The following is an 11,342-nucleotide window of genomic DNA, read 5'->3' on the forward strand; positions in this document are numbered from 1 at the left end:
GCGCGGTGTTTGCATCCAAGTTTGATAGAAGTAAGATATTCAGCATGTTCGACTGGGCGATGCAAGCAGTTGCATGTTGAAATGCTGGTAAGATCTCGAGAGTCAGCCCCACCGACTCGACGGAGGCACTATATGTGATAGGGGTAAGCCCTATCGATCGTTCCTCCGAGCTCTAACTTTAGTTTTTAAACTTGGATCTTGATAGTAAAACCTCGTCTCCTCCTCATGTCCGCACGGACTCGAGGGGTATGTATGGATATAATCACTAGGTGACATGAGCATTGCCTCTCGTTCCATCCTACACAACATGAACTGGCTCAACCTCATCAAGGATATTGTAGACAACTGGAGGACTATCCCAGACGAAGCTATTGTCATCGTGTAGGCTGTTCTACCCATCCAGCTATCTTACCCAAGCAAACTTCGATTTCGTTGAACAGATTGCTGGGGCCAACGGGTTCGGGAAGGTCAACCGTACGTCTCATGTGTCCTGCCACATTAATGTCGATATATAGTATCTGCTGATTTTCTAATGGTTCGTTGAATCAGTTCATAAATGCAGCAATTGGCGAGGAGCATTGCGAGGCCTCTGGAAGCACGACACGCACTGCAAGACTGAGCAATGACTCTCCGTCTTCGTTGGACCCTATAACGAAAGTCGTTCAGAGAGTTCATTACAAGACCTCGGATCGTAAATTCGTGTTCATTGATACGCCCGGGTTAGACTTGGAGGAATTCGCCCCAGCGAAGTCCGCCCTCAGGCTGTGCGTCTTGTCCCACTCACTTAGGCTCCCGTTCATTCGCTGATATATTTTCGTCGACATATAGGCCGAATGGCAGATTAGTAGACGGAATAATATATCTGCATCGTGTCAACACTCCCCGTGTCACGACATCACCTCAGACGTACGAAAAAGTCTTTCAGGGGCTAGTGGGGAACGAATGGGAGAAGAAAACCTTGTTTGCGACGACAATGTGGAAAGAAGTGGACAACGCAAGAGGCGAGGATAGGCAGCAGAAATTGGAGGAGACCTACTGGCAGCAAGCCAAACAGCGAGGGGCTAAAGTGGATCGGTTCTTAGGGGAGCGAGACGACGCGTGGCGCCTGATCAACCGCCTTACTTCCTAGCTTAGCGCTTAAAGTTCTGAGGCCGCATGTATTTTGCTCCTCGTTGTTCTCTGTTGCTCTTCATGCCTGGTTTCGTGTAACATGATAGGCGTATCTTGATCTCGGATTGGACGTAGTTCCGTTGTTTGCACTTTTCCTTGATGAAGCATTGATGTGGATTCAATTGTCGTTATCTTCGGTATCTGATCGCTCTTAACGCTTGTTCGACACGAGGACGAGTGCCCTTGCCCTCATCCTCGTGTGACTAGCATGGGGGCTCGACATTCTGCTCAACACGTTTTCAAGGTGCACAGTACTTCAAATGTCATAGCGGCACGACCGCAACGACCCTCTCCCCATTTCTTAACTTGCATCAACTGCTTGCTCATTCCAAGTTCGAAACCTTCGTTTCTGGACCAGAGATGTGAGTGTCGCTTCGTTCACCAATACCTCGACGCTCACCGGTTTCTCAGATGTCGATGTCTTTCTTACGCCGCAAACAACCTGCTGAGAACCCGTTGGTGGACCTTACTTTCTGCCTTGCCGCTATTCTAACCGCCTCTCAGGAAAGAGAGACGCTTGTCGACTTTAATACAGGAAACTCCCGAACAGTACGCCTACTCTTTGACTTTTTATCCCTTCGAAGTTTTGTAATTCTATTCAAGCGCACGACCACCCCGTCCTACTTCCAGGGGTGGGCAAGTTTCGGGCTCAACACCTGGAATCATTCTGCATGCTGAGGGAGCGAAGGGTTACTCCACGCCGAACGCAAATGATGCCCATTCCTCTCCAGTCCCTGATCAACCATCAAGAGACCGTAAGCGATCCCGCGACGATTTGCAAACACGAGGCTCGGCGGGCGTCCGACGGTATACTGCCGAACCCACATCTATAGACGAGCCTTCACCGGAGATAATCCACAGTACTGCAGAGCTTGCGCAGCTCGGTGGGACCGACATTAGTAGCCTGCAAGAAATTCCCGATGAGGACGACTCCCAAGCCCCAGAAGGTGCGGATCACAATGCAAGCGATACTATATCACCCATTGGCCTCCAAGTCGACGATAAACCTCATAACCTGCGCAATTCTAACCACACGATGGGCCGTGCGGAAGTAGACCCCGACGCCTATCTGCCTGAAGCCGACCACGTTACCGATAGGCACGTTGGTGATGTTAGGAATAACGTGCTTGGACGTGGAGATAGAAGCTTTACGGATAAAGGCCGCGAGGTCGCAGCTCCCTCCCCTTTAGATGTTGTTGTCGACGAGCAGCAGCCTCATACCCGTGAGGTGCGAGAAATTGCCGAAAGTAGCGGAGTGTATGTCTTCCAAATTATTTGCAGTTAGCTACCTCACTTACGAACCAATATTCATAGTTCCGAGAATGACTCTACGTTAAACGCCAACCCTCAGAACGAAGTAATGACATGTTTCTTTTTATACGTCGAATCCTACTGAGATCTTGTAATTAGTCGAACATATCGTCTGCCCATGAACACGGCGACGTTGGGAACGCTCCCGGGTCGAGGAATCACCACGACGTCACGCCATTGAGGGATTCAGACGCTGACAGTTTATCCCCCCCAGAGAGACTGGCCACCACGGGAACTGATGGGTAGGCATAATGTCCTTTCCCCATCCATCCATCCCGCTCACCATTCATCGTAATCAGGAATAGGAAGGTATTTAGCCGGCTTCTGAATTTCCGAAACAAAGTACTCCTCTGCCTGCATTTCAAACGAATATTACTGAGTACTGGAACTAGCAGAAAGAGGTAGCCGCGTACATGAAAAAGGCCGGGAAGATTTTCAAGGTAAAAACTGAAGACCTTAAGGAGGACGATGTCATTATTGCGTGAGGATCGTCCCCTTCCTTCTGAACGAATGTGCCTGATACTACAGTCGTAGCATCATGGGACCTACTGGTGCTGGGAAGAGTTCCGTGAGTCGCGAAAATTTTGTCAGTGAAGTCCCTCAATGAAACGGGTACGATAGTTCATCAACATGGCGACCGGAAATGTCACTGGGGTAGGGCACGATCTAGAATCGTGTACCAACTCCATCGATATCCTCAAATTCCAATGCATTGAGCGGAGCATGCAGGACATCATCTTCGTGGACACACCCGGGTTCGATGATACCCATAAATCGGACGTAGAAATCCTCGAGATGATTGCTGGTTGGCTGAAGCAAACGTGAGTCTTGCCCTTATCTCTGTTGCCTTTTGCCAACGATATCGATATCAGGTACGAGCAAAACGTTAAACTGGCCGGCATCCTCTATTTCCATCGAATAACGGACAATAGAATGGCCGGTACTCCACTGAAGAACCTTCATATGTTCGAGAAGCTGTGCGGCAAGGACGCGCTGCAGAACATCATCCTGACGACGACGATGTGGGACGAGGTCGACGAAGCAACGGGAGAGCAGAGGGAGAAAGAGCTCGAGCGGCATTACTGGAAGACGATGATCAGCCAAGGATCCAAAACGATGCGCCATAAGAACACCGACAAGTCTGCTTGGGACATCATCGACAGCATCGTCGTTGGTCACAATGAGCGGTATGCCGTCGAGTTGCAGAAGGAGCTGGTTGATTTGGAGAAAGAACTTCCGGAGACGGGCGCCGGGAAGGAACTCTTCAATAAGCTCCAGGCCCTGGTGAAGCGGCAGCAGGATACTTTACATCGCCTTCGGGATTCGATGAAGAAGCACGACGACGAAACCGTTCTGAATGCCTTGAAGGAGGAGTACGAAGAACTTCGACTGCAGACGGAGGCAACGGTCAAGGAAATGGAAGTGCTGAAGATACCCATTGGGAAGCGCTTACGCCGCCTCTTCACTTCGACTCTGGGATTCTTCAAACTCCTCAAGAAATGAGTCGACGGTGTCGGTGGATTCATATTGTACCAAACCTGTACCTTTATCGCCTTACACTTGTACCGCTGGGATCGAAATGCCATCCGATGGCTAAGATTGTCCCTGCTGTCCCTTTGATTGAATGTACATCGAGAACTATGTACTGCATTACTCCTCCAAGATGCGGTGTGAGGGTGTCGGACGTAACTATCTATGAGAACGGCCACGTGACATGATACTTCTGACCCCACCCGAAGCAAACAGCTTGCTCAGCAACACCTTCACGAGTGACATTGCAAAAATACGCCTAGGTCTGTGGTGGATTTCCTTGCTTCGTCCAGGCCGCCATGCTAAACGCGTCGCTACTCTTACGCAAGCTTCACCTTCAAAAAGGAAGTTGCCAAATTCACTGTAGCTCTTCCGATGGACCGTCAGTATCCAGCGATTACACACGGACTGATGTGAGCAACGGTAGCTTTCATTTACGTTAGAGGTAGGTATTCTTCATACCTCCTCCCCATTAAACTAACATAACGCTATCAACTTACGAAGCGGGTCGTAACTCAGTCAGCTGAATCGTTTGCCCACCAGATTTATCCAGAGACGGTATGTAGATGTCCTCCGCGTTGCTGTAGGTAGTATTATTTAACATTCTCTTACGGGTCAACCCGCGCCACCCTGACGGTCAACCACCTTTAGCTTTCGTCTCCTCAGCTTCTGTTCGATACGGAACACGCACATAGCTACGGAGGATAGTCTACTTGACCCCGCCTACGATCAAGTTCGTACTGTTCTCGCAGCTCTATTTGACCGCCATCGTCTAAATCATTACGTTCGCAGAGAACGGGCCTCAGACGCCTGTGATCAAGTGAATGAATAATATTAATGTACGTATGCGATTTGTGTATATGCGCGTTCCTCATCCTTCTATCCTCGTCCTTCTATCTTCGTTGCAGCTCCACCACGGCGAGATATTAACGCGCGAGGTGTCGCGCGAGCATGTATTCCAGCGGCTCGTCGCAAGTCGCTGATTCTAGCCCGGCGATGCAGGAACGGATGTATTCGTCGGCTTCAGCCTCCTCGGCAGTTTCAGTTTCTAACAGAGTAACATGATACTGGTGTCCTAGCCGCTGGTCCTTGCCGCGGGCTCCGTCAATACCAACTTCGTGATGATTGAGGTCCAAATCAATTGGGGCTCTCACTACATAATATACGCGAAGAATGGGCCATACAATACGGGAGCATGTTTCCACCCGCGCGCATACAACCCATAGGAAGTCGCCTTGCTTCCTGTATGTCCACGGCCTCGCGACTCTCGTCTCAGATGTCAGCGCAATTTCAATTTCTTATTTTTGCCTAGAGCACTCCTGTTGTTCGCTGGTATGTACGGATGATCGAGCGAGCTTGACTTACGACTTACGACTTACGACTTACGGAAGGTGGGGTCTGGGCGCCGCGGAAGCTTCCTCCATTCTGCGAACCTACGAACAAGGTATCTCTTTGAGATCCTGCAGAACGCTCTCGGCATCCACCACGATTCCACCCCACAACCCATAACCATAACGAATGAGCGCACGAGCAAACCCCGAATCACGTCCCGTCCCAAAATCGGGGTGAGCGATGTGGGACGGATATCGCACGAAGGCGCGGCCAAGAACCTCCTTGCGCCGAGCCACCTACCCGTATACTGTATACTGTATACTGTATGTATAACTCGAGTCAAATTGGCTTGCCGTTCGAAATCCTCTAATATACGTACGTCCTTCTATTTCTATTTCTATTGACTAACTTTTACTTTTACTTCTACTTTTACTTTTACTTTTACTTTTACTTCTACTTTTACTTTTCGTATGTACACAGATCGCGATGAAATACACGCCTCGCCGCCCTCCGAGGCTCTGGACTCAACTGGCTCGACGTCCCATGTCCCATGGCCCAACCGCCACTTACCAAAACGCGCCTTGGCCTGCCGAGCCTCGCCTATGACTAGTGACTATCCCGCTGCAGTATAAATACCGCACGTCCGTCTCTGCCAGTTCCCCAGTCCACTGCAATCTCCTTCTAGTCGACTATCACAGACAGCACCTTTGCGTTCACTCCCAGCGAACCTCCACGCACACACACAATGTTCTCCATCCGCATCGCCGCCGTTGTCCTCGCAGCCTCTGCCCTCCTTGCGGCCGCCAGCCCGATCGCCAACACGGAGACCCCTGTGGTAAGCCGTGCCCACTCCGCGCCGACGTACACGCGCCCAGCTCTGACGCCCCCTCCCCCCCCCATTATAGAACCAGTGCGGCTCCGGCTCCATCCAGTGCTGCGAATCCGTCCAGTCCGCTGTCAGTCTCTCCACCTCGTACCTTGTACCTTACTGCCCATCTTACTAACCAACCAAACACCAAACACCAAACACCATCCACACAGTCGGCTGCACAAGCCGCCGGGATCTTGGGTCCCTTGGACATCCTCACCAATCTGCAGGGCCTGGTCGGGTCGCACTGCAGCCCCCTCGCGGCCGTCGGCGTCTCGGGGACGAGCTGCTCGTCGCAGACGGTCTGCTGCAAAGACGTTAGCAAAGTACGTTTAATTTCTCGATAAAGATCCCCCCCCGGCGCTCGAGGCTGATGCTGAATCGCAGAGTGGGCTGGTCAACCTGGGCTGCTCGCCCATTAACCTCAACCTCTAAATGCGCCGAGCCTCGCAAGCGCTGACTCGGAGCCGCCTTCGCCTTGTGCTTGTGCTTGTGCTTGTGTACCGTTGCGTAGATTTTATTGGGTGTTGGTGGCAGGATTTGTCTGTGCTTCGTAATATTGCGCCCACGCTTTACTTGCTCAATGCTATAACATGTCTGTTTTATCTGGTTTGAGTTGTTTTGCCCTATTCAAGTCGTAAACGCGTGCCCTCGACCCTCTAGCCGACTGGTGTGAGGTGGCGGTGGGAGCATCATATCGTTTCGAAGCCACGCGGCGTATGTTTGCGGTCCACATTGCATCCTGCTGCCCACCCCCCGTGGACGATTATAAACAGCCGTCCGCAGTCCTGCCTGCCTGCCAATCACCAACCGTGCTTATTCGAATATCTACCCCGGCCCCCCCTCATCACCATCACTACCCCCACTATCACTACCCCCACTTTACGTTCAACGCCGTGTCCGAGGACTGCAAGCAATACGATGCCAAGGAACGGGAATACAGTCGTCTTGTGAGACTCAACGTCTGAACGGCGTCAATAACCCAATGACCTTTTCCGCAGAGTTTTGGGCGCGTCGGGGTCGGGCAAGAGCCTGGTGAGCAAGGCCACGTTCGTGATCGCGATCGTGCTGCTCAAACATGTCTGAATATGTCTGAATGCAAAATCAAAATCAAATCCACCCCTCAACCCCTAAAGCTCGTGCGGGCGGCAACAGGCGATACGACGGTCGCAGTCGGCGCAGAGGGCACGACGGAGCCGGTCACGCGGACCGTGAAAGCGAGTAAAATGACAACGCGACCGGGCGTAGTGTTCGTCGATACCCCGGCACCGGCGGACGGCCGCTTAGACGCGGGGCTGCTCAAGGAGATTTCGAGCGAGTTGGGGCGGCAGTTGAGGTACGTACTCGGAGATTCTCGAGGTGTCTTTTGATTAATTTGATTGTTTATATCATATCGTATCGTAACGCGGGCAGGGGCGATGGGCGGATAGGATGCGTCGTTTACTGCCTGGGGCAAACGCGGCCGCTGCGTCGTCAGGATGTAGAGAACGGGCTGAGCGATGTGTCGCGTCTGACAGCGAAACACCCGAAACTAGACGGTGCGGCGCTGGTGTTTGCGGCGCTGCAGCAGGACGAGGAGGAGGAGGAGGAGGAGGAGGAGGAGGAGGAGGAGGAGGAGGAGGAGGAGGAGGAGGAGGAGGAGGAGGAGGAGGAGGAGGAAACGATATCCGTGGGGAGTATCGTGAAGGAACGGGGCCTCAAGGTGCGCCTCGTCAGCGAGACACCGTGCACGCGGCTGGGCGCCTTGAAGAGTCTCGTATTGGAGAAGTGCGATGAGAGGTAAACGTTTAAATTCAAATTGTCATGTTGCTCCTCCTTATGATGATGGCGCTGACATCATGCCTAGCAGCGAGTTGGACACATCGCCGGCGTCGGTGAGCAGCCTTCTTTTGCAGTGCAAGCGTTCCCTGACTGTGTCATGGATGCCCCTAGAATTCGAACAGATGTTGGGGTCGGGTCCACTGGCCTTGGTCCACGAACCGAGGGACTAGTGGTATGTAAGATACGCCGCCTTTACGCGTTACGCCCCAATCGCATATGCATCGGGGTAATGGTATGTTGCTGCTGGCTGCAACGCAACGATGTATCTGCCTATTCTATATGGTCGGACTGATACTGTACAGCTGAGAGTGTGATACATCACCGGCACCAATTATTCTACGCACGCCCCCGAGCTGTCGGCGCAGGCCTCATGAGGTGTCTCAGATTGGCGATCAGTGGTCGAAAAGTGACATCACTGCATGCGATGGGCTAGGCGTGGTCGATATCTGCAGCGTCGAGCGTCACGGTGTGCAGCTGGGGGATCATATACATAAGCACCCTCAGTGACGAGGTATTCGTAATTCGTATCACAAACGCGGCCGCAGCGTTCCAAATGGATATTTGAATATTTGAATGCTTGAATGGTCGCGTTTTAATGGAGATGGAGCACCGAGACGTAGACCATGCCTGGGACACGAGCAGCAGATCAGCAACTACACTACGAACGCGGCTGAGGCGAACAGAAGGGCAGGGAGAGATCCGGTTGCAAATTACATTTACTCCCGTCATCCAGTCCCCTCGTAGAGGAAGCCGAGCACACAAAAGACAAAAGACAAAAGACCGGATCGATCATTTCGTCATCCCGCCACCCCGTCTTCCGGGCAGCGCTCTCACGCAAGCAACATAAACCAGAGCTGACCGCTGACCGCTAAGAGCTGAACTCGGTTACTCGGTTACTGCAGCTTTGCGATACGCGGCTGTCGGGAGTCTGGACGAAATGGGATGCGTGCTTGGCCATGAGACTGTCGGGGTAGAGTTGCTTGGTTTCGTCATAGTCATAGTCATAGTCATAGTCATAGAAGAGGAAGAGGAAGGGGAGGGGGGCATAGCAGAGAGCAGAGTGATGAGGACGAACCTATGAGCGGTAATAGAATTGATGGCGCGAGCACGAGGGCAAGACCTCCTGCAACTCCCCCTCCAAGCTTCAATATTCAATCCCCAATCCAGCCCAGCGGTCGGGGGCGTCGGCACCCCCGTCCACGCAGCCCCCTTGCGGTCCTAATATTTGTGGGAAAGCAGGCCCGGCATCGCACTGAAGTCGTGGTTTCGTTGGAAGTTGGAACCTGCAAGGCATGTGCATGAAAGGTGAAAGGTGAAAGTTGAGAGTTGATGTTGAAAGTTGAAAGTTGAAAGTTGAACGTGGAAAGTTGAAAGTTGTCGTTGAAATTTGAAAGTTGAATGTTGAATCGCGGGCATGGGAGACTGGGAGTCTGACTCTGAAGGAAAATCTGGATTCTGGACCACGTGGACATGGTACGGTACAAGCGCTTGCGCATGCGCATGAAATTTGAAACCTTGTCTCAGTCTGAAACTTCGTCGACCATTCAATATTCAACGGCTGAACCACCTGCAACTGCCCTTCATCTCGAACGACGAATCCGCGTCCAAGCACCGGCTCTTCCTCCACCCCCGAACCCCCGGAGCACTGGGGCTCGATGCCTGATATCTCGATGCTTGAAATCTTGATGCTTGATGCTCGATGCTCGATGCTCCGGTATCCCGCTCTCTACTACTTCACTACTTACTACTCCGGAGTCCGGAGCCCTGCAGCATATCGTCACAGGCATAGCTATCGACGCCCGAAACCATCGAGACCATCGAGACGGTTGATACCTCAACGTTGATATATGATACCCCAAGGCCTCAACGGGCACCGCCTTTGCTCCTAGCTCCTAGCACTCCCCCCAAACGCCAAACGCCAAACGCCGCCCACGGCGCCCTCTCAACGTTCAACCAGCAACCGGAACTACGTACGCATGCATAGCTCCTGGCCCTCTTGCCTGGCGTATAAAGGGACACCACTTCCTTAGTGATTGATTCCGCTAACCAGGCTGGTCCCGGTCAAACACACACACAACACAACACGACACGACGCGACGATCGCGCTCACGCTCACGCTTACGAGTATCTAGTATCTACCTGTCTCGGGCAGCTGCTGGATTTTACGACCTCACGACTTGAGCTTCTTCACGCTCACCTCTGACTTTGACTTTGACGCGCCGCAGTCACGCTCCTTCATCGCCCGCGATCTCCTCCAATATCTGACATCTGCGGAGCCCTCTACCCACGCACGACGTGAAACTCGAGGCTGCCGTGCGCTGTCTGCCTATACCTATATAACTACGACCCCGAAGTCTGCTTCCTCTTGCCCACCCACCGGTATCTAGCGTCCCTCCACCACTTCTTTGCACAAAACACCCGCATACCACGGGCAACTCACAACCTCACAACGCAGACACCAAGATGTCCACCGTATTCTTACCGTCCAACGGTTCTATGGTGCTCCCCCCCACCAACCGCTCGTACGGCTTCCCCGTCCCCGTGCAGCACGCGGCCTACCCAGCGACGCATACCATGATGCCGGGAATGATGCCGGGCATGGCTCCCATGCAGGGCATGCGGCCTGTGTATGGGTCCGCCGTGGGAGTGCCCGCTGTAGTGCCCCCGTATGCGTATGGCGGTTCCTACGCAGGCTCCTCGTATGTGGGGGCCCCGTCCACCGTTGTGATGCCCGCCACGCAGTACCACGCCGGGCTGCCCGTGCAGATGATGCCCGCGCCCGGGTACACGTACGGCGCATCCCCGTACTACGGCGCGCCGCCGCGCCAGCCCACGACGATCATCATCCCGAGTCCGAGTTCGTCGAGGAGGCACAGGAGATCGAGTTCATCGCATTCGTCGCGCTCGCACGGCCGGTCGAGGAGCAGGGATTATTATTAGGCGATTTAGAGGCGGAAAGCGGAAAGAGATTTGGAGGACGGGGTGCGGCCCAGATCGTCGATGACTTTTGACACCGTCACGCAGCGTTGACGATAACGCGGTGTATGTATGTTTGAAGAATAGTCTTTGTCTTTTTCATTGTTGATGTGAACGTAGTTTTCGCTACGGTTGCTGTGTTTGGCTAGCCCTGTTCCTGTACGACGAGACACGATATTTCACGAGTAATTCTTTTCTACAAAAGATCTGAAATGCTGTGTGGTCGTATACGGGGCATGAGCTGCTCAGCTATGGCGCCTCCCCTACTAGCCCAACGATCCCTACCAGCCCAGCGATCAACTTGCAACTTGCTAGGCAACATGCATATGCGAGA

The 11,342-nt window shown here is 52.9% G+C and overlaps 5 protein-coding genes across 5 annotated transcripts; all 5 read left to right on the forward strand.

The window, feature by feature from the left end:
* Positions 1-307: 307 nt before the first annotated feature.
* GIMAP8 (gTPase, IMAP member 8) lies at positions 308-1,129 on the forward strand (the record flags this gene model as incomplete). Its single annotated transcript, XM_036772306.1, has 4 exons — positions 308-381; positions 441-474; positions 550-764; positions 829-1,129. The coding sequence occupies 4 exons, from the start codon at positions 308-310 to the stop codon at positions 1,127-1,129; spliced, it is 624 nt and encodes a 207-aa protein (XP_036625952.1).
* A 458-nt stretch (positions 1,130-1,587) lies between these two features.
* Positions 1,588-3,984, forward strand: PC9H_002672 (uncharacterized protein; the record flags this gene model as incomplete). Its single annotated transcript, XM_036772307.1, has 10 exons — positions 1,588-1,625; positions 1,675-1,719; positions 1,774-2,427; positions 2,485-2,527; positions 2,581-2,723; positions 2,781-2,823; positions 2,874-2,962; positions 3,016-3,049; positions 3,103-3,302; positions 3,354-3,984. 10 exons carry the CDS (start codon positions 1,588-1,590, stop codon positions 3,982-3,984), a joined length of 1,920 nt encoding a protein of 639 aa, XP_036625953.1.
* A 2,104-nt stretch (positions 3,985-6,088) lies between these two features.
* PC9H_002673 (uncharacterized protein) lies at positions 6,089-6,646 on the forward strand (the record flags this gene model as incomplete). Its single annotated transcript, XM_036772308.1, has 4 exons — positions 6,089-6,178; positions 6,249-6,299; positions 6,385-6,537; positions 6,599-6,646. 4 exons carry the CDS (start codon positions 6,089-6,091, stop codon positions 6,644-6,646), a joined length of 342 nt encoding a protein of 113 aa, XP_036625954.1.
* A 653-nt stretch (positions 6,647-7,299) lies between these two features.
* PC9H_002674 (uncharacterized protein) lies at positions 7,300-8,202 on the forward strand (the record flags this gene model as incomplete). The annotated part of the gene is made up of 5 exons (XM_036772309.1): positions 7,300-7,547; positions 7,625-7,760; positions 7,869-7,990; positions 8,058-8,085; positions 8,155-8,202. The coding sequence occupies 5 exons, from the start codon at positions 7,300-7,302 to the stop codon at positions 8,200-8,202; spliced, it is 582 nt and encodes a 193-aa protein (XP_036625955.1).
* Positions 8,203-10,495: 2,293 nt separating this feature from the next.
* PC9H_002675 (uncharacterized protein) lies at positions 10,496-11,043 on the forward strand (the record flags this gene model as incomplete). The annotated part of the gene is made up of 2 exons (XM_036772310.1): positions 10,496-10,712; positions 10,775-11,043. 2 exons carry the CDS (start codon positions 10,496-10,498, stop codon positions 11,041-11,043), a joined length of 486 nt encoding a protein of 161 aa, XP_036625956.1.
* Between the last annotated feature and the right edge of the window lie 299 nt (positions 11,044-11,342).

This window comes from Pleurotus ostreatus (assembly GCF_014466165.1).
Source record: "Pleurotus ostreatus strain PC9 chromosome Unknown scaffold_11, whole genome shotgun sequence".
Classification (NCBI taxonomy): Eukaryota; Fungi; Basidiomycota; class Agaricomycetes; order Agaricales; family Pleurotaceae; genus Pleurotus; species Pleurotus ostreatus.